Consider the following 22,242-nt stretch of genomic DNA (forward strand, 5'->3'; position numbering starts at 1 on the left):
TGGACTGTACAATTTTTATTGGGAATTTTGTCTGATTACAGAGAAATGTTTGAAAGGACTGGATCTTGGGTAACTTCATTGCTGTAAGAAGCTGGACAGCTAGTATAATCACCAAGTGTCATCTGGTTCTTCATGGGAAAACCCTGCACAACTAAATTAGACAAAAATGAGAAATTTTAAAAATTCATGTGAAGTATGAGATCTTCATAATGTTCTCACTTCTCCCCGGTGGGGGTCTCTGTACTCACATCTATTTGTATCAGGATCAATTTCACAGAAGTTAAAAATCACAGTAGATTGTTTTTTAAAGTCAGTACTTTTGACTGACTGAACAGTTTTTCTTTTTCTTTTTTCGTCTTTTTTGAGACAGGGTCTCGCTATGAAGTTCAGGCCGGCCTTGAGCTCACTATGTAGCCCAGGCTGGTCTGGAACTCACCACACTCCTGCCTCAGCCTCCGGAGTGCTGGGATTACAGGCATGCGCCACCACGCCCGGCCTGACGGAACAGTTTCTGAAAGCCACCCTCCAACACCTGACTGTTTCCCTCAGCTGACAACAGGAGCACCGATGGCTGTCTAAGGAGCAGTTTAGGGAAAGCGTACCTTTCATCCTGGTCATCAGATGGCGGTGTATCCACTTGGGAGCTCTCTGGGAGCGTCTTTTTGGGGCTCTGACAAAGGGTGAGGGAGGGGATTGGCAGTTAGACATGAGTTACTTTTATTAACCGCTGATTAATCTAGGAACTACTTTTGAAATACATACGTAATACGAGTCTCAAGAAGAACTTTTTAGTGTGAAATTCCCCAAGCACGTCAAAATATAGTATATATTTTGACACCAATAATTCAGACTTATTCTCTCACAATGCACTTGTTATTCAGTGACAGAGTTCTTGCTTGTTCTTAATGAGAAACACCTGAAACTATACAAGCTCTGACACACCAAAAGCTCTTCAAACTTCTGCCTGGGCAAAGTGTGTTGAGATTTTGTTGAGAGAGCACAATATATTTTAAGATTCAGTGCTCCCTCTAAACTATGTGTTTTCCATGCTTTTAAACCTTTCTGTCTTCCGTAGAGGACAGATGCCTGCTCGCAGGTGACTCACAGAAGCGCCGGACAACCCTCCCACCCCCAGAGCACAGGCCTAAGCACAGACAGGCACCTGCTCTGCTGCCTGTTGCTTTTTCCTTTGCTGGACGAGTTGCATGTATTTCTCTAAAGGATTTTCACTGGCAGCTGATACTTCTTTCACTTTTTCATTACTCGTTTCTAATTCCTTTTCCATCTCAATCTTCAGTGATTCTTCAATCAACCTCTATTAAAGAGATGGGTGCCAAAATAGGAAATACACAAATTTTGTTTTAAAAGGCTCTTCAGTCTGTATCAAATACACAGTAATATATATAATCCTGACCCTTTAGGTACAAACTGAATGCTGGAGAACCATAGATTTCAACTGAAGTCATTGCCACTATTAAAGGGAGGCCAACTTGAGATCTCAAAGAAGGAGGGCATTCATTTGCTTCTAGAACATTAATATGGAAGATTGAGCAAGACCTGACCAGTAGGTTAAGTGGCCAGAGTAGTCCCGTCTGTCTAGGACCACAGCCCGGCTAGAGAAGCAGAATGAGAACTTCTGGGAGCAGGAAGGCAGTGTGTGTCCCTGGAAGCAGCAGTGGACTGGAGGCCACCTCCACACCTGGCTGTTCTAGTCCCAGCTGGCTGACCTTGGGAGATTGTTCATTAAACCCCACTTACAAAGGGATGTTCCACACCAAAGCATGGTCTCCCTCCCTCCTTGGTGGGCTTGTTTTAAGGACCAAAAGAGCCCATGCAGAAGCACTTTCGCAAATTGTCTTCTACCATGACCCTCACAAGGTGTGTGACCCTCAGAGGACGTGCACTCTGCAGCCTTTCTCACTGTAGTATGAGCACTTGAGGCCAGGGATGCCTTTCTGGTCACCCGCCACTCCTCCGGGTTCAGGACACTACTGCTCACCACCCTGAGCTCACGGTGCCTTCCGGGGGCAGCCAATGGAGGAACGAGTGAGCGGCTCGCCACGAGGCGCTTACCCTTTCCTGATCCAGTTTCCCCATCTCTCTGCATTCCCTTTCCAGAGCCTCCCTCAAGCCGCTCTGTGTTTGTTCTTCCTTCTGCTTTTGTTCTTTAACATGCTGCTCCCACATGCTTTCTTCTTCCGTATGTTCTCCACTCTTTTTCTGATCTGCACCTAACAGGAAGGAAAATAGACAGTGAGGTGCTTCCAGCACCCAGCTTTCCACACGATGCAGGGCCACTTTGCAGGAGGCTCCCCTCGACCTGTCCCCGACTCCGCGGACACGGTTCAAGCCCCCAAGCCCACCCCAGCGGCCTATCTCACCTTTGACTTTCCCGAGATGGAAACGTGGCACCTTCCCCACCAAAGCCGCCAACTGTCCTTCCTTCTCGCCATGCTTCCTCATCCTCTCCGGCCACGCCCGCCCTCCTTCATCCACCCACTGAAATCCCGCATTCCATGCCCACCTGCCGCATCTTGAGGACCCCGGCAGAGCTACTGGTCTCTATTCACTTACACAGCAGTTTATAGCCCTTTTTCCCCTCCCACAAAGATGCTCAAGTCTCCTACCCAAAAAGAAGAGAACAAAGCCTCCAACATCCTCCAGAACCCTAGCCATGTCACTGCTCATTCCCTGCTGCTTTCCTACTGATGCTGGCTCTGCCTGGGGTTTTAGTGATCGCTGGGCACCAGCCACTGCCACATCTATTTCTCTGGTCCCAAACTCTCACCCTAGCCTTAAATCCGTGTTTCTAATGAGTTCCCTGCCATCGGTACATAGAAATTCCACACCACTGGCTTCATTCCTAAAATTACGTCAGTCCTTTAATCATGCTCTTTCTAGGGTGGGCATGACACAGACCTGCAGTCCCAGCTACTCAGGAGGCTCAGGCAGGGGGCACTCATGAGCCCATGAATTCCAGGGTAGCTTGGGCAAAAAACCTAAACAATACAAACCTCCTCCCCATTCTCTCCTTTGTCCATTAGGCCACGAGGGCTTGCAGATTCAACCTTCCCGTCCTGCCTTATCAGGCTTTCCCTGGAGCGCTGAAAACTGAGCCAATGCCCTTCCTGACGTAGGGCTCTGCCTTCCAGCACCCATCGGCACCAGCCCTCAGCACTTCCCGCAAGGCAGACATGGGTTTGCAGTCCGGTGTTTCTGCTGGGGCTGAGCCCAAACCCACAGCAGTGTGGGACCTGAGCCTGCCTCCTCCCAGGCTGATCAACCACAGTGCACAGTGCCCTGCCCTTTGCCCCAGAACCAGCCCACACATCCCAGGTCACTCTGGTCCTTGCCTGCAGCTCGAGCCCACTCTGTCCCTTAGCCTTCTCTGCCTCCTTACCCTGGAGGCACCCTTGCTCCTGCCTCTGGCACAAAACTGGCCATGACACTAGAGACTGGACTCACACTCCCATCCCTTGAAGGACAAGTACTCCAACAGCTGACCTGCACAGCTATCTTGTCCCTGCTTTGTCACCAACCTCAGGTACTTGTCTCTTCCACTTCTATCGCTCTGGGCAAGGCCCATGTTTTAATTACTTGACTACTCCTTCTCACTCTTGGCACAGGGCCCTATGCTCCAAGCTTTAACTAAATTTCACCAAAGATGATTAAACTGGGCTTTCTTCTTTCAGCTCTGCCCCATAACCTACTTCTTTAAAAAATCTGAGCAATGTGAATGAGCAGAAAAGCCCAGTTTCACTAGAGGACTTCCATGCTTTCCGCTGTGCCTTCTCTTGAGTCGGTGGGAGGAACAGAGCTCGTTTTGCTACTAGGAGAGAGGACCCAGTCTCCTCTCTCCCCAACTTTGTCATGAAATTAAAATTCCAGGGGAGGCTGAGTCATTTCTGCAGGCGGAACTAAAGCGGCCTCCTTGCTGGTGGAGAAGGGTTCTACCCAAACAGTATTGCTTTTTTTAAGGGAACAGCAATCGCAAAACAGGAAGGCTGTTTGAGGTCAATTTTAAAAGGGAGGGGCCTGCTCCGGTGCTCTAGAGGGGTACCGTATGTTGCACCAGTGGGCTGGTACACAGAAGTTCCTTGGGACACAAGAGCCAAGGTAAGTCTGTCCACTAGTACCTCAAAGACACCATGTTCTGGCCTTTCATTTTCCTTCTGTGTCCAGAGGAAGATGTGGATCGATAAAGAGAATTTTCTCAAGGACCAAAGCATAATAGGGCTGCGTATTAATTATCTCAACAGCCATCACCATCATCTACATTACCGTTCACGGGGCCACACCTCCTGCTGTGCAATTTTGAGTCCCCTCCCTCAGGCTGTGCCCATAGCCACTGCCCCTCAGCTGGGGTAGCAGCTCCATCCTGGGGCCTTGGTGAGGCTCCCTGCATCAGACACTCTAAATAGCAGCTTAGTTTGGTTTCCTGCTGAATGCCTGGCCCCTAGGAGAGCAGCCCCCAGAGAGAAGGTTCTCGATCAAGTCTGGCTGATGGGGGTGCTTTCCAAAGCAGATTTCCTGTGGAATTCGAAAAAGTAACCCCATGCTGTCAAAATCCATGGCTTCTTTCAGCAATTCCTCATGTTCCTAAGTGCTGTGGCTGAAACCAACAAACTGCTACTAAGAGCCGCTGAGCATGTGTAGGGCATGACGCTGTCCCCATGTGTGGGAGGGATCGGCAGCCACTTCTTCACGTGAAGGCTCTGGTCTCAGGAACAAAGGACATGGCTGTTGGTGGAGGCCATGTGTCCTGTAAGCTCGGCTCCCCGTGGAGGAACCAAGAACAAAAATGCATGGGCTACGCAGGGAAAGTCCGGTAACTAGTTTGCTTTCAGTGACAAGTGAGTGGAGTGTTGTCAGCTTTTGGGAAGACTGAAATATAAAGTGTTGGTCCTAATTTCTTAAGACATAAGAGAAGAACACAGAAAGAATATGAAAATGTTGCAATCACAGTAAAGCTATGGAAGAGGAACTGACTGTTACTGAAGTTTCTCACCATAATTTGCCAAGACAATAAGGTGCCTATGGATTGGCTTCTGCCCAAGTCTCAGGCGGGCTGTCAGGTTCTGAATAGTTACAGACAAAAACTTTTAGAAAGCTACTTTCCCAGAACACTACACAAGAAGCCTGTCCTCACGAGTTTCTCCAAGCACCGTCTTTATGCGCTCACATGCGCAGGTACTTCAGAAAGGTCATTAACTCTGACAATACTCCAACACCAAGTCTCTGGATAATTTATGCTTTTAAGAAGCCCATCGATCCAGAAATAATTTCTAGAGCACACAGACCAGCATTCAGTCCGGGGCTCTGCCAGCTGCTGGAATACAGAAACGCACACTTACTTTGGCTGGGATACGGGGTGGGGATGGCGAGTACGGTGGCTGCGGCAGTATCCATGTGAGGCATGTCACCTGCAGGGAGGAGCCCATCTGCTTTGAACTGCCTCGGCCAATTCCCTGCATCTGCCAGGGAGTAAACAACATGGCCATGAGTGCTCACGACACAGCAGGGAAGGCGGGGCAGTGGGGGAGGCCCTCACTGTGAAGCACAGAACTCCAGCTAAAGCCACCAGGCGCCCTCTCCTCTGCAATGCCATGAGTGTGCCAACCCCTCGCTAGCACTGTCACGTCTCCACGTGCTGCTGGTGGTGCTGGGGATGGAACCCAGTCAAAGTGTTTTTATACTGTCCTGGGACAGTCACGCATGTACCACTGGTGGTTCAGGCCAGCGGAAATGTGACATGTTCCAGTCAGAGCTATTCAGCAGCGAGACACACCAATGAATGGCCCCACCATGAATGTGTGAAAGGACCAAATCTGTTTACCAAATTGGATTGTTACCCGCCAGGAAAAAATATCAGTCCAACAACAGAAGAATTCACTTGGCTTACTAATAATTCATTTGAATTCAATTTAAATGTCAATGATTCAACACATTCCGTTTAACTGGTGGGTTAAAAAGATTTCATAAAATTTACAAGCTCTCTCATTTAATTGTCCAAAATATGATAAGTGATACTTTTAGATTTGTCAAGTAAGTTTATAAGGCTAAAGAATTATATTCAAAAATTTCTCAGCCAGTCACAATGCTTCATGCCTGTAATCCCAGCTCAAGAGGCTGAGGCAGGAGGGTCATCAGCTTGAGGCCAGCCTGGGAACTTAGCAAGAATCTATCTCAAAAAAAAAAGAGCTGAGGGTACAGCTCAGTGCTCCCTGGGTTTAATTCCCAGCACCATAAAAACAAAATAAAACAAAGATTTCTCAACCTGGAAAGAGCCTCAGACAACGGACCCCGCATCCTTATTTCACACTTACGAAGTAGGGGATAGGGTGAGACATTCCAGGGTAGGGCCAGAGGCAGGACAGCAGGTTCTGGACTCTGATTTTTGGATTCTGTCACTTCCATTGTTCCACTGAGGATAGGGTTTTCTAAATCTGAGCAATCAACAGGATGAGTGTAGTTTAAGGAAAATAATACCTTCATATTCCATAAAAAGGAAAAATAAAGAAAAATTACTTATTTTAAATCCCAGGTAATCACAAACATGGTAAACCAGGAATTATCTAAGAGCTTAGCTGTAACTGTGAAGTTATGAGTCATCCTGGTATTTTATAAAGGGTTCTCAGATACACCCCTGAAAATCTTTGTGACAGAAAAATGAGGAAATATACTCTATTTGTGCTCTTATCACAAATGTCCCAATTTGTAACAGCTTTGCTTATATTAATGGCTATACTGCATTTCACCAAAACTAAGCTTTCTGTATTTTCAACTTATCAAAATTAGTACTTATAGTTCAGTTTACCTGAAAAAGATGGTTCAAGCGTTTCTTTATCTTTAAAGGCTGGTTTGTCCAGATTTGAAAACTCACTTCTGTCCTCAACTTCCATTAGTTTCTCAATAATGCTAGATTGGGAGAATAATAGTCATATGAGTAAGGAGTCTTAAGACAGTAAAACCCAAGAGCAGAGCGTGGCAAAAAGCCTTTTTTGGCTCAAGAAAATGATCTAGAAAACTCTTTTTTCTTTGGCTTATAGAGAACAGGCACAGTACACCAAACGGTCGCCAGGCAGCAGGCACGATGTCAGCAGTTAATAGGTGTTGACTCAGCTAGTCCTGCTCCACCTCGCGCCCTGTGCAGATGCCGCTTCTGTCAGCAAGAAGGTTGGACTCTCTCCTGATGCTATTCCTAAGGGCTTAGTTTTCCAATAACCACACAACAGTTTTGAAAAAGATAAATTCCGCACACCATCAGCACAAACTGGCTGAGGACACACTATCTCAAGCCTGAGTGTACATCAAAGTGCGTGAACCTGTTGTACGTGTGGGTCTTGTTTTACCTTTTGGCTTATCATACAGGAAAGTACAATATAAAAAAATTAAATGCCCTAGGACTGTGAGAGGCACATGGCAGTTTTCAACTCTGTACACAGCCAGGTAAACCTCAGTTTCCCAGGCTCAAGCCCTGACCTAAGGAGTCAGAATTTCCTGCCACAGGGACCAGGCATGGGCGCAAGTCCTGCCTATCAATCACAGCCCAGGGGACCCACTGATCTAGTTTCTAAAGACATCCACTCCTTCCTGCTTCAACAGCCATACCCTGGAGCCCACTCTCACTTAGAATTTGTTTCAATAACATACAAGTTGGAACCATATCTGTTTGTATTTAAATGTCAAAACATTTTTAAAAATGACTTTTAATGATGTATGAAATTGTTCCAACTCTAAAAATGAGCTCAATTTATTTGCTTTTGACAAATTTTACACATTTGTTTACCTCAGACTCTATTTGCAAACCTATGAAGGGGTTTATTAGTATATCACATTCCCCAGGTATGCAGATGATTCACAAAGGTTACGCATGATTTTATACTCTGATTGCAAACTCTATACTGCCACATGATCTTTACTACACCTAAAATTCCGAAGGAGTACAGACTGAGACAGCAGGTGACAAGACACAACTGAAGCCAATCAGAAACCGGTACTTACACGGCCTCCTGCTCTGGAGAGCTAGAAAGTGACTGGACAGAGAGGCTGTGCCTTGACTCAGCAGGTGATGGCTGGGGCATTTTGTCAGGACAAGGATTGGGGGACATAACATGTGACCTGCCCAGACCTAAGCGACAGAAGAAACGAGGGTAAGGATATCATGAACTACATAAAGAAGATACTAATATGGTTTTGGAAAAGCTCTATTAGTTTTCAAACACATTTTGTTATCCTTGCCAATAGCCAAATGTGATGTCTGAGATTCACAGAGATAACTAAGGTCTGGAGGTAATGCTAAAATGTGCGGCACTAACCAGCAGCACGAGCAAGGCCCCTGGGGCTCCCTCAGCACCTCTCGGGCTGAGCAAACACGAGCCCTCGACACCCTCGAGGCCCCTGCCTCCAGAGTGACCTGTGACGTGGAGCAACACCACTGCTGGCCGGGAGACGGCGGGGTCAGAGTGCCACCACGGCTGCCGGAGCCACAGCTCTGGCTCTGTGCGCCCCTTCTGTTGCCTCGGGCTGCACTCCATTCAAGTCAGAGGTACAAGGATGTGCGCTACTCACCGCCAGTGTCCTACAACCTCTACGCGGTGGCTCACCTTCCAGATACAGCTCATTGTTGAGGCTTCTTCTGGCTTTGGGAAGCGGTGTGGAGGACAGGCGTCTAGAGGAAGTGCACCTGCATGGCCGTGAGGTCGCGCTGCCCGACGTGGCTTCCACGGCGGTGTCATTCTTCTCCTCACTAACTGTACACACTTGAGGCTTCTCAATAACAATTCTGTCCTCTGTGAAAATGCATCTTCCTAGGGAAGTGGAACTGCTGCTTTTGAAAGCTCCAAGCAAGTGCAAAGACAGCTGATTCTTTGGCAGGGCTGGGCTTTTAGCAGGGTTTTGAGTGACTCTTTGATGGTAACTTTTGAAAGCCTTTTCCAAGCGTTCAGCCTCTTGCTCCAGCTCTCTCACCTTGACCTTGGTATTGGCAACAAACTCAAGGTCCAAATCCAGAGAGCTGCCCTCCCTCCCCTCATTCGGGTAACCTGGGCTCTTTGGCATGGCCTCTAGTCCCAGGGGGCTGTTCAGGATGCCCCTGTGTCCATCCCCGTTGTGAGGCACTATCGGGCCGCTCAACAAGCTATTCACACACTGATGGCTCAGAGACGGCTTGGGGTTGCGGTATACTTCATTCTCTAGGGCTGCAGGTTACAAAAACACATTTTGACAAATAAGGAGAGAAGGTGGTGAACAATACTTAAAACTTAATATTCTTTTGAAATGAAAGGAGGGGCCGAGCATATAGCTCAGTGCCATAGCGCCTGCCTGGCAAGCACAAGGTCCTGAGTTCTATTTCCAGTACCAAAAAGAAAAAGAAAATTAAAGGAAAGAGCAAAAACTTACACGTTAAACAGGTTCTGAAATCACAGTAACTACTATTAACATTTACTGAGAACTTGTCTGCATCGGCTACAGTTTCAGACCTGTCTTCCTTTATAATACATGACACAATTGCATAATCCATTATGTGTGACTTTGAAATCTCAAAAGCTGTAAGTGAGCATTTATTTGCCAAGCAGTGGCAAAGTCTAACCAGGTTTGAGCTCGTTTGGTTGAAAAGCTTGACCTGAACTGACATAAAGCCATTTATAATCACTGTTTATGCCAACCAGCATGACTATTCACACATCTGACTGCAAAGTGATTAATTAATAGGCTTCCTTCACTACAGGATGCAGCTCCAGGATTCCCAGGGCTGTTGGGAAGTCCACAGTATATGGTCCATGTTTCTAATAAGGGAGAGAGGACTTGCATTCACAGCAACACTGGGGCCAGGACTCTATCACTGGTCCCATTTTACAGATGGTGACGGTGGTACACTGAGGCACAGCTACCCAGCTAGCAGGTCCCACAGCAGCTGGGATCTCCTCTGCAAAGGCAGTGCCCGGTCGGCTCGCCACCTGCGCTGCTACACAGTGGAAGCAGAAGCCACAGGGTTCTGTCTTCACGGAATGACTGCCATGACATAGGAGTGCTGTGATTTCAGCCGTGGGCAGGCTGGCAACCAGGGTAGCTGAGAGAAAACTAAGAATGGGAAAGAGCAGAAATGAGGAGAGAGGGGTAAAACCAGTGCAGGGCAAAGGAACAAGGGGCTGAGGAGGAGAGAGTGAAGTGGGAACCAAGGCAGGTACAGGGTGAAGGATGCGTGAAACTGCTAATGCACACATGCCTGGGTTTGAAAGCAACTGAAGAATGAAGTATCTAAGTTTGAAGAATGAAGCAACTAAGAATGAAGAATGAAGTATCTAAGTTTCCATACCCTTCTTATGAAGCAGGAAGGGGAAGATTAGCACCCTACTTCACTGGGTGATGAAACTGCAGCAGTAACTGTTCCTTAAGTGCCTGTTACAGCCCCAGAGCGAGATGGGACCCATCCATCTCTGTTCAGTAGGTACACTGACACAGTCAGTATTGTGATCCCCACTGCACATGAGGAAATGGAGCCCCAGGGCAGTTAAAGTATTCTACCCAAGGCAAAACAATTAACTTCAAAATCAGGGTGCAAAAAGAAACAGTTCTCTTGCTGGGTGTGATAGCACATGCCTATAACCCCAGCACTCAGGAGGCTGAGGCAGGAGCGTCATAGTGACATGGAGGCCAGCCTGAACTATATAGCAAGACCCTATCTTAAAAAACAAACAAAGAAGCAAAACAAAAGAAAAAAACAATGGTTCTTTGACTTGGACAGCAATGTTCTTTTTTGCTAAACCACCTGCTTCTCTCATAGATTTCTATATCTGTCTGTTAAGGAATATGAAAAACTATTGAGTAGCCAGTGTCTCGCCATCAGGGTAATAAAAGAAAGAAGAAAAGTAAGGATGAATTGGAGAATGTCTGTGTCACCACCACACCCATCGTATCTGGGACACCTGTGAAGGCAATTCATGTAGACGATGACCAGCTGGCATTCCTGAGCTAGAAAGGAAGTTTTACTTCTAGGATGACACATACATGTATGGCTTTCCTTCTAATACAAGAGTTGCTAAGTGGCCAATAGATTACAGTCATTACCTTTCCACAGGTGTCAGAAGCATTACACACACACACACACACACACACACACACACACACACACACAGATATTTATAGGTTAAAAATGTCACTCACCTGTCTGAGTTTGTTTCAGCTGCAATTTTAAATCAGCAACCTGAACCTTTAACCTCTTTACAGAAGACTCATAATCCAATAGCTGGGCCTTTAGCTGTGTAGAATGTTCAATCTGAAAAGATGCAGAAAAGAAAAACAAATCAGTGTAAAACAAATCATAGCCTGCATCAAGGTGCAACTATCTCATTGTGCTTATCTTCTTTTCTGTCTTGCCAGTTCTGAGAAGCTTTATATCAGTAATCAATGGATCTCTATTTAAAATAACAAGAAACGGAACACACAGACAAACTTTTCACTACCTTTTCCATATCGCACAATAGCTACTTTGGGCATGCAGGCAGAAATCAGAAAGGCACAGTCAATATTTGCAAGTCTCAAGGAGCAGCAAAGAATAACATGGGCACTATCGGGCACTCACAAAATTGTCTGTTTAGATGAGTTTGCTTTCCTTTCAATTTTACTACTATTATGAATATAAAGTCAAATAATCACTACAGAATTTTCTCAGATCAGAAAAGATCCTTTAGCACACTTAGGGGAGTCACTTTTGATGTTAAAATAGACATGATTTGTGCTGGTGTGACTTGTGCCAAGTCTGCACAGCTACAGGTGGCCTGGCATAATGTGGGCGTGAGTACAGAGCAATACTCACTTCACTTTGCAGTTGCTTTTGCAGAACTTGCCTTTGAGTTTCAAACTCCGCATGCTCAAACGCAATCATATCTTGCGCTTTCTTTAATTCTTTCTGAAAAACTAGAAGTTCAGGAGCCGGCTGGGCCATGCCTAAGAAGGCAGAACAAAGATCCTGGTTACTGCCAACCTTCAGTTTGCTTATATTATTTAACGAAAGCAGCTAAATAGTTTAATAGTTTTCTTTCTTTGAACTCCTGCAATTAATATTCTATCAATTCTAACTGGACTAAAAGCAATCTGATTCATAAGTTTCAGGACTAACGAATTTAATGCATATTAATGCACTCCTTGCTACTCTTGAGTGCTACTCCAAGGAAAAGAATTCTTTCAAATCCACAAATTACCTCCAAGTTTCTCTCTCTACCCTACCATGCACAGAAGGCCTAGAAGGCGCTCTCTTGCCATCTCCCTGTGGGTAGCTTTCCTCAGGTCTCATCCAATCTGAGACATGTCAGTAACAGGCAGAGAGTGGTAATGCCCTCAATTTGGGTCACCTGAGGACCCTTTAATAAAGGGCACTGTATGTAGGGTAACTACAAAGGACTAAATCATTTCCTGGGCTAGAAATGAAGCCAGGATATGAGAAGCACTTAGGCCTGGCAGGAGAAGGGAGGGAAATATTCCCCAAAGTGAGGAAACTGCGTGAGCACAGTGCAGAGCGCTGGTGACAGGCCATCAGCAGGTACTATGGCCTCAGTTGGCTGACAGGGACAGCGGTCCAGGCTGCTGCACATGGAAGCAGAGTGACAGTGAGGTGATAACCATCTCAACCTCCTCTCCCTGCCTCCTTCCAAGTGCTTGCTGGAGTCACTCGTGGCCAAACCCCAGTAGGGGTCCGAGGGCAAAGTGAGCCAATACTACCCATGGAGCAGCACAGCTTGAAGGCGGGCCTTCTTCCAGTGACACTGTTACTAATGCAAAACAAACAATTCCAGTGCAAGAATCTTAAGCCTCACTCACAAGTATAAAGCACAGTTTTAACGATAACTTAATACAAGTAATGAAAACATTCACATTAGAAGAAAAAAGGACACACGGTTTAGGAGACACAAGTTTTCATTTTTACTGTCTTCCAGTTGTAGTTTAAGTAACTTATTTTGTGCCTGAAGCTCCAGTCTCTCTTCCTTCAGTTGTGAATAATCGCTCATCTCTTTAACCTTTTCATTCAGCAAGTGGTTTTGTTTGGTGGTTGTCACAAACTCTGCTTTCATGGACTCTAACTCGAGCTGAAAGTGAGAGAAAAAATTCCATGTGGATCATGACTTCGTAGCACTGCAGACGTGAAAGCTGGGGGTTGCTTTAAGCTGAGCAGCAACTTCATGATGGTTGCTGGACAGAGGTCCGGTTCTCTGCAACCACAGAGTTTAACTACCGTACATGAGGAAAGTCATCTGCACTGGAAATGGGCAGGGGACACTCGTAACCTGCATCTGCAGACCCCATCCTATGAAGTGAGTTCTTCTGACAAAAGTCATACAGTTTTCTTTTTTTTTTTTTTTTTTTTTTTTAGTTTTCTTTTCCCTCCTGGGACTTTTTTTTTTTTTTTTTTTTTTTTTTGGTTTTGGTTTTTCTCCGGTACCGGGAACCGAAGTCATACAGTTTTCAAACGCAAGCAGGACCCAGTAACAGTCCCATACTGTGGCAATACATTTTTAAAGTAGGAAAAAGTGAGACAGACACAATCCCTAAACTTGCTGTGAAGTGCTTTTTTTTTCTTAGTATATCTCATATTTGGATACAGAGGCCTACAAGGTTCTCAAATAAACCATCATGGTTGAAAATGTAAATTTTATTTACAGATACACATCCTCAGTACTTAAAAGTTCTGGCTCTATTCTTGAGAAAGCAAGCACACGAATGAGCAAAAGTAATAACAACATGTGAAAAGCGTGTCTCATTTTGTTTTAATTTGTAAGATAGTGATGTGATGATACCAGATTTTCCCCACTGCTAATGGTTCAGGGGAAGAGGCTGGGATCAAAGCTTGTATTTATTGGCCAGCTGCTATAAGCCAGGCACATAAGTCAGCTCACTCACTTCCCTTAACGGCTATATGATGGTAGGAAATATCCCATCTACAGATCAGAAATCTGAGCTCACAGAACCCACCCAGAAGCACACAAGCAGTAAGGGAGAGAGACGGGACTCTAGGACCCAAAGCTCTTCCTCCACTGAAATTAAGCACTACTGAATTAACTTCAATCATCAACTTCTCAGTCATAGACTAATCAGTCCAAACAGATCAATGGGATGACTTCAGAAAAACTGTGTTTAACTAAACAAAACTGCAATTTCATGTATTGCCTAAACTCTATTTAAAAAAAAATAGGCTTAACAATTACCTCAAGTTCTTTCATACGATTTGCAGACTGACTGAGTGCTTCCTTTTTTGAATTAACAACTGTGAGCTCCTCTTGCAAATGAATAGCTTTTTCTGAAACAAAGAAGTTACCAATTAAATGTTTTTCCAGTGAATGCCAATTTAATTTCTGGCCAGTATGCCAGACCTAATGACCATTGTTTCATAATCTAAAATAGCAGATGTAGGAGCCAAGTATTTAGCAGGCACGTTGAGACATAAAGCTTACTATGCGATGGTGACCTGAAGTTAGTACTGTCCAATGTGCTACCCTGTAACTGGTTACAGTACATGGCCCTAATGCAGACAGTCTAATTTCCTGCAAGACAAGGGCTTGTTAGTATTTTGTAGTTTTCACTCCAACACAACTTTATGTAGAGATGTCATCAAAAGATAATTTGCTAAATGCATGATGGTACTAATCCACAAAAGGAATATTGGTTTCTGTAAGACAGTAATAAAGGAGCTGTTACACTTTGGGAATATGATTTACTCCCAAGCATCGGTCTTAAATTTCCACCAAAAGTTCAACTTTTTGTTACAGGCAATTACCTAGAAATACACTGAAATATAAAGTATCTGTACCTGATCTTAGCCAAAAGGCTGGGAAATGATGAAATGTAAAATATCTGAACACTAAAAAATTCCTCAACCTCCACAGTCTCAGGCCAATGTGTATGACAGTTTAGGAGCTTATATGTCGAGTAAAAATACCACGAAGCATAAAAATATATTACAAGCAAAAGAAAAAAGAAACTCAGTCACAGAGGACTGAGAAATTAAAATATAATTTCCCATTAGTAAAGGCTAAAGTCTTGCCAAGGGTGGTGGTGCACGCCTGTAATCTCACACTTAGAAGGTGGCGGCAGGAGCGCTGTGAGTTCGAAGCCAGCCTGGGCTATCTAGTGAGTTCAAGGCCAGCCAGAACTGCATAGTGAGACCCTGTCTCAAAACAAAACAAACAAACATAACCTAAAGTATCTTGTGGTTAAGAGTAGTATTTCCCAGACAGCAATATTTTACTACTACCTTCTTGATAATCACAGATGTATCTGTCAAACTATAATGAAATGAAGTTGGATAAATTACTGATAAGTCACTTGTCTTTGTGAATACAGAAGATGTTAAACATGAAGGGTTCCTTTTAAAGACTTAAAAAAAATTTTGTAAAATTTAAATCATAAGAAAATGGAAAACTAGAAATCATAAAAAGTTTAATCATAAAATTTAAAATCATAAAAAAATGTACTAGAGTCAAACTGAAGTGTAAGCTATACATTTTCTAGAATACAAAACAGATCCAACTTAGGAAGCTAGTAAGTTACTTCAGAACTGAAAAATACAGTTCCCCACCCCGAGCACCTTTATTCTTCCTTTCATCTTCAATCAGCCTATTAGTTCTAGTGATGTAGTCATCCTTTAGTTCAAGTTGATACCTGAGAATGAAAATGACTAAGAGTGAGGTCCTTGTCATCTTGCGGGAAAGACTGCTATCATTGCAGGACTCTACCCATGGCAATGCAACAGAGGGCCTGGGCATGACAATGCGCAAACTTTGAAGTTTCTCAGAACTGAGGCTGGGCACCTTAACTCTCAACATAAAATGTCTGAGAAAACTCTTTCCCTGCCTTGATCCTGTAAATTGGGACTCAGAAATCAACTGTACAAAATGAAGAGTGTTACCCTGAGGTCACTGAAAGCAATTATGTTTTAGCTGCTCTCACTGGCACAGAGAGCAAAGAAGTAAACTAAGCTAACTAACCCAGCACACCAGGGACTCTAAATCCCCCAGACCAACGTGGCAGTCACTTTCCATCCACTAGCCCCAACCCGGAGAAGAACTTTGCTCTTAGGCTCTAAGTATCAGGCTTTAAGCATCTAAATACTGACTACGAAGTAATGATAACCAGTGGCCAACAGCATTCCATCCTGCTCAGCTACACCAAAGGGCACATTTCACGGAGTTGTACTCATCCTCACCAGCTATTACCAATTGCTCTCCTGGTTCAGAGATGGGAGAAAGGAAAGACAAGCCCTTGGATGGGTGCTGTCCAAGTGCCCACACTTGCCAGTCATAAAACGTCTCCCAGGCCATGGAAAGCGTCAAAATGATACCAAACAGTTCACTAACCTCAGAACGACATAAAGCGAACATTCATTTTTTTACTCATTCAGTCCTAAAGGGTTAACACCTACAGTACTTCAGTGCTTCCCACTTTTGTAAAAGAGCAGACATAAAACATGTGGAGAAAATGTATCATTTCAAAATTGACGGGGCTTGGGGCTGGGGATTTAGCTGAGCGGCACAGCACCTGCCTGGCAAGCGCAAGATCATGAGTTTGTTTCCTGGTACCAGAAGAAAAACAATCAAAATTGACAGATGGAAAGCTGCTATTTCCTTTTTTAATATAATTCACTTAAGGAATAACCTCAAGAAGTCTTCTGAACTACTACATAATGGATAATCAATGACAAATTACAGGCAAGACAGTAGAAAGACCAATAATTATGAAATGCCTAGGGCAGCTGAGTTGAGTCATCTCCTCATTACACATTTATTTAAGAAATATTAACTGAGCAGTTATTTACTGCTATATGCAATGCTGACACCAAGAAAAGCTACGGTACAGCGTAATGTCCTTGCACTGAGATACTATTCCCCTGGTACACAAAATTCAGAGTATAAAAAAGCCAAAGTAACTGTAGCTGTCTGTATTTTCCTTTCCATATATCACCTTTGCTTCACACAGTTAATTTTAGTTCATTTCTTCTTATTTTGGCTTTGCAGAATCTTGAATACAAAGCACATAATCACGGACAAATACCATAAGTAGATAAATTATTCTAAGTAGAGTAATTTATAAATGCATCATTATTTTAGTGGCAGTCTGAGTGGAATAGAGGAAAAGATAACTAGAAGTGGCTATAATTCCAATTCTATAGCTCACGAACTATGTGAACAGAGCAAGTAAGTCATTAGGTGTCCTCAAAAGGAAAGCAAACCACAGGTTCTCAGTAACTGTGGGAGATGCTATGAGAAAGGGAGAAAGATACAATTCTCTACACCATATGTTTTATAACTGCCCTACCTCTAAGGACTACTGAATAGGTATTTTTTCAAACACAAAAAAGTCTTAGTGTTATCTATGTCACCAGCTCTTGTCACATTTCCACCAGCTTAATTCAAACACATTACTTCCTTAGGGGACCAAGAGGTGGAGGGAGGAGAGGGGAAAGGGACATAAAAAGAATGACGGTGTCTTACGAACACTGACCAATTTCCCACAGTGAACGTAAACATTATGTACTGCAATCATATACAAAGAAAAAAATTTTAAAAGTCAAACAATTACTTTACAAGTTCATTCTTGAGCTTTTGCTCGTAGGTCTCCTCAATACTCTCTATATTTTGCTCCCGTTTCCTAAGCGCCTCAGCCACGCTTTTATTTTTTTCTTCTTGGAGCCTCTGGGTCCTGAAATAAACAGAAATATACAAAGCAAACAATTTATAGTAACTGAGGTAAGGAATTGAAGGGAAAATAAGACATATTCATGGTTCAATGGAAGAATGCTGTTTTGTGATCATCACCTACTGGAAAGTAAAAGAGTGAGCCAGAAGTCCTCTCTCTACTTTACAAAATGACCTAGTCACAGTGTATCCACAACAGCAGAGGGAACTGGATAGAAGGGGGCTGATGGCGGGGCAAAGCAAAGACTTAAGACCAAAGTAGTTGCTTACTTCAGTTTAGGGGTGGGAGAATGATATTATTAGTTATAAAGTCCCAAAATTAGGGTCCTTATGTGCTTGTCTCCTCTATGCTAATGCTTCTAACTGCAGGACCTGAGCCATCAGTGCATACATAAAGAGTGGAAGGGTGGTTCTTATCATTTAATGATCTGTTAGTTGAATGGATTGAAAAGTGTCAAAACAGAGAGTAAAAGAAGACTAATCAGGGCTTTCAAATGCCAAAAAGCCCTCTCCTTCCTATACAGGTACTCAGCATGTCTTCATGGGTTCCTAAAATTGTTTCAGTTATGAGCCCGTGTTATTAGTCCATGTTCGCAGTACATAATGATTACATTCACCGTGGGGAGTTGCGCCAGGTACATAACACATCTGAATTCTTTTACTGCCTTTTTCCCTCCCCTTCCCTCCATCTCTTCTTCTCCTGCCCATTTGTAGAAGAGCTATCTCCCTGTTTCCTATCAGATCAACAGTTATGCCAATTCTCGAGCGGAGGCTGGGCTCACAGTTGCTGCTTAAATGCAGCCATCCTGAGAGGAACTACAGAACTGGGACCAGTCCGGGAACACAGCAAAGGCCCCACGCGCTTGCTCCCTCTGCTGGCTAATCTGGAAAGGCACATTTATTTCACTTTCATCGTCAGGAAGCAAGAGCAGGAGAGGAAGAGGAAGTAAAAAAGTGACAATATCGCCAAGAATTCGCTCTTCCCAAAATGTGCTCCTTTCTCTCTTGATCAGTTTGCCTCTTCATGCTGTCAAAAGGAGAGTAACATAGACACAGAGAGAAAAGCAAACAAATGAGCCTAAAGAAGTGAGAAAACGTGAATGAAGACAGAGACAATGTCTCTAATGTACTAAGGTTCCTAGAGTATCTATGAGTGTTAATTAATAGCAGATTCCAAATGGGAAAGAAGGCTTATCACACAAACTATTAATGGGTTAGCTTGCTGTCACCGGCAGCTAAGATTTGAAGGATGAAACACTGCACACTCAGAAAAAGTGAGCAGCACACGCTAGGAGAATCGCTTCCACCCATCACAAACGAAGCCAGAGCACCACACCTCGTTCCTAGAGCACACAGCAGGTGTAAACGTGCAAGCCTGGACAGGGGGAATCCAGCTACGTACATGATACTAATGGATCTGACTGACTGAGGGAAACTGCAAAACAGATGATTTGTCCAAGCTTCTCTCAATTATCTGTCTGGTCTTACCGTGCCTAATGATGAAGTTTCATTTTGGTTTTCATCTTAATTTCTAATTTTTCGCAAGCAAAATCCTAGGCTTTGTTTCTCTTATACCTTTGCTGTTGTTTGGCACTGGGAATCGAACTCATACTTTTCTAAGGTTACATGATATCACCTTTACAACTAAGAACTTTACTTGGCAACCAACATTAGGGTATTTAGACACATATTTAGTAAATCTTTTTCACCTCATTCTGAGTATTCGAAACAACCATGCATTACTTACAATTCAAAAGCTTCAACTCTGTGCTTCAGTTCTGCTTCTCTGCCTCTTAGCAAATCTATATCTTTCAGTAGAACCTGCCTTTGAGCATAGATTTCCTTTGTTTCAGTCTGTAGAGGAGAGCATTGACTCTTAGCAAGCAAAATAAAACAAAACAGGTTGGAACTCAAACGCTGCTTCTTAAATTCCAGACAACAATGAAAGTACAGACATTTAGGGTAACACGTTCATCTTTAAGAGATTTCAATTCAAGGCATGCTTTTGGTCTATTTTAATTGCACAAAAATTTATAACATTGTATAAAAAATTATTCCTCCAATGTCTACCAACCTTATTATCCTATATTCCTAACATCCCACCTAATGACTCTATTTAATTCTTTAACATCTCTCAATCCTTTAAAAGTTGTTAAGTCTATCAGCAAGAAAAAATTAAAATGTGCATTCAGCAATGAAACTCCAAAAGAACGAAAGGCCCATGGTGATTCCCTGGTGGTGGGAGAGGACGGATGTTTCAGTTCAGAGGCAATTCTGGGTCAGTGCAGGCAAGATCATATGAACTCCTGAATGAACAGGCCATCCTTCTACTTAGGAGTTCCCTGAGCAAGGATTTATTAGCTACTCAGCAAGGTATGCAACATACTGGGAGCTAGATATAAAAAGGTAGACATACAATCCCCATCTTTCAGGCTCACCTTTTGGTCAGGGAAAGAGAAACAAATAATTGTACTAAGATATAAGGATTTCATAAGCAAGCACATAAAGACTGCACACAGGAACAAGGTCTGAATGAATCGCTCCGTGGGAGTCAGGGAAGACATCCCCAGGGTGACATTCAAGCTGAATCCCTGCAGGCCAGTATGGTGTTCTCAGGAGGAGGGAGCAGGTGGGCACTGCAGGTGAAGGAACAGCGGCATGTTGCTTCTGATGAGGGTGCCAAGCCTCTTTAAAGCCATCACAAAATGTTAAGGGCATGGGGGCCTAGTCAGTCAGTCATCATAAAAATGAAGTTATTAGTCTATACACCATCCAGTTATCTCAAAGATCTGTGCTTCCAACATTTATTTGTATAGCTGAACTATAGAAGGGATCCATTTGCCTTGAAATACAGGGGTCCTGAGAAGCCCTAGGCATGGGTGGACAGTAGGGGAAGCTTCCGCCTTTCACACCTCCTGACAGCAGCAGCTCTGGGTGCACCCAGGAAACAGTGCTGCAGAGCTGGACGAACCTCTCCTGCGGACACACGCTTCCTACCACTTCTCAGCCTCTGCACTGCCTGTGCAGTCACTCCTTGGTGATGAGACTGAAGGCTCCCACAGACGAGCCTCCTGGTCCTGGACTCCGCTATCCCAGGGGCCCTCACCTTTGCTCACCCAGTGAGTGCTCGCTGCACTGTTTCCTCACCCCGAAACCTCACCCTTCACTCTGAACGCTTGGCCTACCCTTAGTTTTCTACCTGCCAGTCTCTCAGGGCCTGTTTCTCGGTCACTTCAAGATAGCCCTGCGGCCCTCCCTTATCCCTTTCCCCTCAGGTCAGGAGCCCACCACCTTCTCTCCTGCTTCAAGACCTCCCTGCGGCACCTAGCAGAGCACCAAGGTCTTCAATTTAATAGTTGCCTTTCCTCAGTCTGGGACATTAAGCTCTGCAAAGTCCCGCTCCGCAAGCACCTCTACTGTTCCACCCTGCTGAAAGGGCAGAATGATAAAGTGCTCACAAACTGCCAATCCTGCAGAGCTAGGAGAGAACCTGCCTCCAAGCACATGGCCTGGTCTCTCGCTTCCAGCCTCCAGCCTCAGCTGGGCCTTCCACCCGGCCAATCAGTCCTCTCTACACTGACGAACTGCTCACTCCTGGCCCACAGCCTCAGCTCTACACCTCTGAGCCTCTCCTCAGAACCCCCACTGACCCCGCCAAGCACCTGAGAAGATGGCGTCCACACAGTGTGTGTCTCTAATCTCAAAGCGGATGTTCAGCCCGCGGTTCTCTCTATCTATATGCTGGCCCCATCCCAACTGCTCCTCCAGAGCCCTGTTCCATCAACTGTCCCTTCCCTCGCCTGGATCTTGAACCAACCTACCAACAGCTGTAGGAACGAGCCACCCACTAAATTCTTTTCAAATATTACCTCCCGATGCTTTTGAATTCTTTCAAGGACATTCTTTTCCTGAGATAAGAGGGCTTCGGTTTTTGCTTTGCATGTTTTCGCAAACTCACGCTGGAACTCCGTTAATTCCTTCTCATACTTTCTTTTCTCTTCCCTTTTAATCTTTGCTATTTCAATATCTTTAAAATGCTTCAACTGCAAATTGAAAGTATAGTTACTATACTGAAGAAACAGTAACAAATTTTCCCTTCATGGTTAGGTTTAATATGAATGAATTGTCTAAATATATCATATTTAGTTTAATTCATTTATTCCATTCACTGTGCCTCTAGGGTTCAGCCAAAAGGCAAGAACAAATGACAAGTGGAAATTAAAATAACATGTAACAGTATAGAATCCCATTCTCTAAGAAAGGTCTTCCATGTTTTCTCATATACCTAAGATCAAGATATTGTATTAGAAGAGAAGCAAAATATCACTCTTGTTAACACTAACAAGAGATACAGCTTACCTTTTGACACATTTCTGCTTGAAGTTGTTGTTCTAGTTCATTCCTATATTCATTTAACTTTACTTCTAAAGACTCTAGCTTTGGACGCTGCGGATAAGCATCCGCAAATTGATCATCGATAAGCTGAAGCTTCTCTGCTATTAAGAAATAACACGTCAAATTAGGGTACGTAAACCTGGTCAGGTATGTAAGAGGC

The 22,242-nt window shown here is 44.1% G+C and overlaps 1 protein-coding gene across 7 annotated transcripts in view; it reads right to left on the minus strand.

Annotated features, from left to right (window-relative positions):
* Ofd1 (oral-facial-digital syndrome 1) overlaps positions 1–22,242 on the minus strand; it is a 37,096-nt gene continuing 14,854 nt past the window's right edge. For 3 of the 7 annotated variants that reach the window (XM_013506984.1, XM_013506987.1, XM_013506988.1), the window contains 18 exons: positions 22,047–22,183; positions 21,557–21,730; positions 19,435–19,562; positions 17,572–17,691; positions 15,581–15,654; positions 14,202–14,293; positions 12,896–13,085; positions 11,819–11,949; positions 11,167–11,278; positions 8,607–9,200; positions 8,005–8,131; positions 6,818–6,918; positions 6,327–6,446; positions 5,355–5,474; positions 2,074–2,231; positions 1,163–1,315; positions 603–670; positions 1–151 (listed from right to left, as the gene is read on the minus strand). In XM_013506984.1, coding sequence (XP_013362438.1) covers positions 109–151; positions 603–670; positions 1,163–1,315; positions 2,074–2,231; positions 5,355–5,474; positions 6,327–6,446; positions 6,818–6,918; positions 8,005–8,131; positions 8,607–9,200; positions 11,167–11,278; positions 11,819–11,949; positions 12,896–13,085; positions 14,202–14,293; positions 15,581–15,654; positions 17,572–17,691; positions 19,435–19,562; positions 21,557–21,730; positions 22,047–22,183 — 2,642 coding nt within the window. In that variant the 3' untranslated portion in view covers positions 1–108. Of the gene's footprint in view, positions 152–602; positions 671–1,162; positions 1,316–2,073; positions 2,232–5,354; positions 5,475–6,326; positions 6,490–6,817; positions 6,919–8,004; positions 8,132–8,606; positions 9,201–11,166; positions 11,279–11,818; positions 11,950–12,895; positions 13,086–14,201; positions 14,294–15,580; positions 15,655–17,571; positions 17,692–19,434; positions 19,563–21,556; positions 21,731–22,046; positions 22,184–22,242 lie in introns of those variants that run through there. The other 4 variants (XM_013506985.1, XM_005409202.2, XM_013506986.1 and 1 more) reach the window with 4 other exon arrangements.

The sequence above is a fragment of the Chinchilla lanigera genome, unplaced genomic scaffold (assembly GCF_000276665.1).
Source record: "Chinchilla lanigera isolate Chin_1 unplaced genomic scaffold, ChiLan1.0 scaffold00118, whole genome shotgun sequence".
NCBI lineage: Eukaryota > Metazoa > Chordata > Mammalia > Rodentia > Chinchillidae > Chinchilla > Chinchilla lanigera.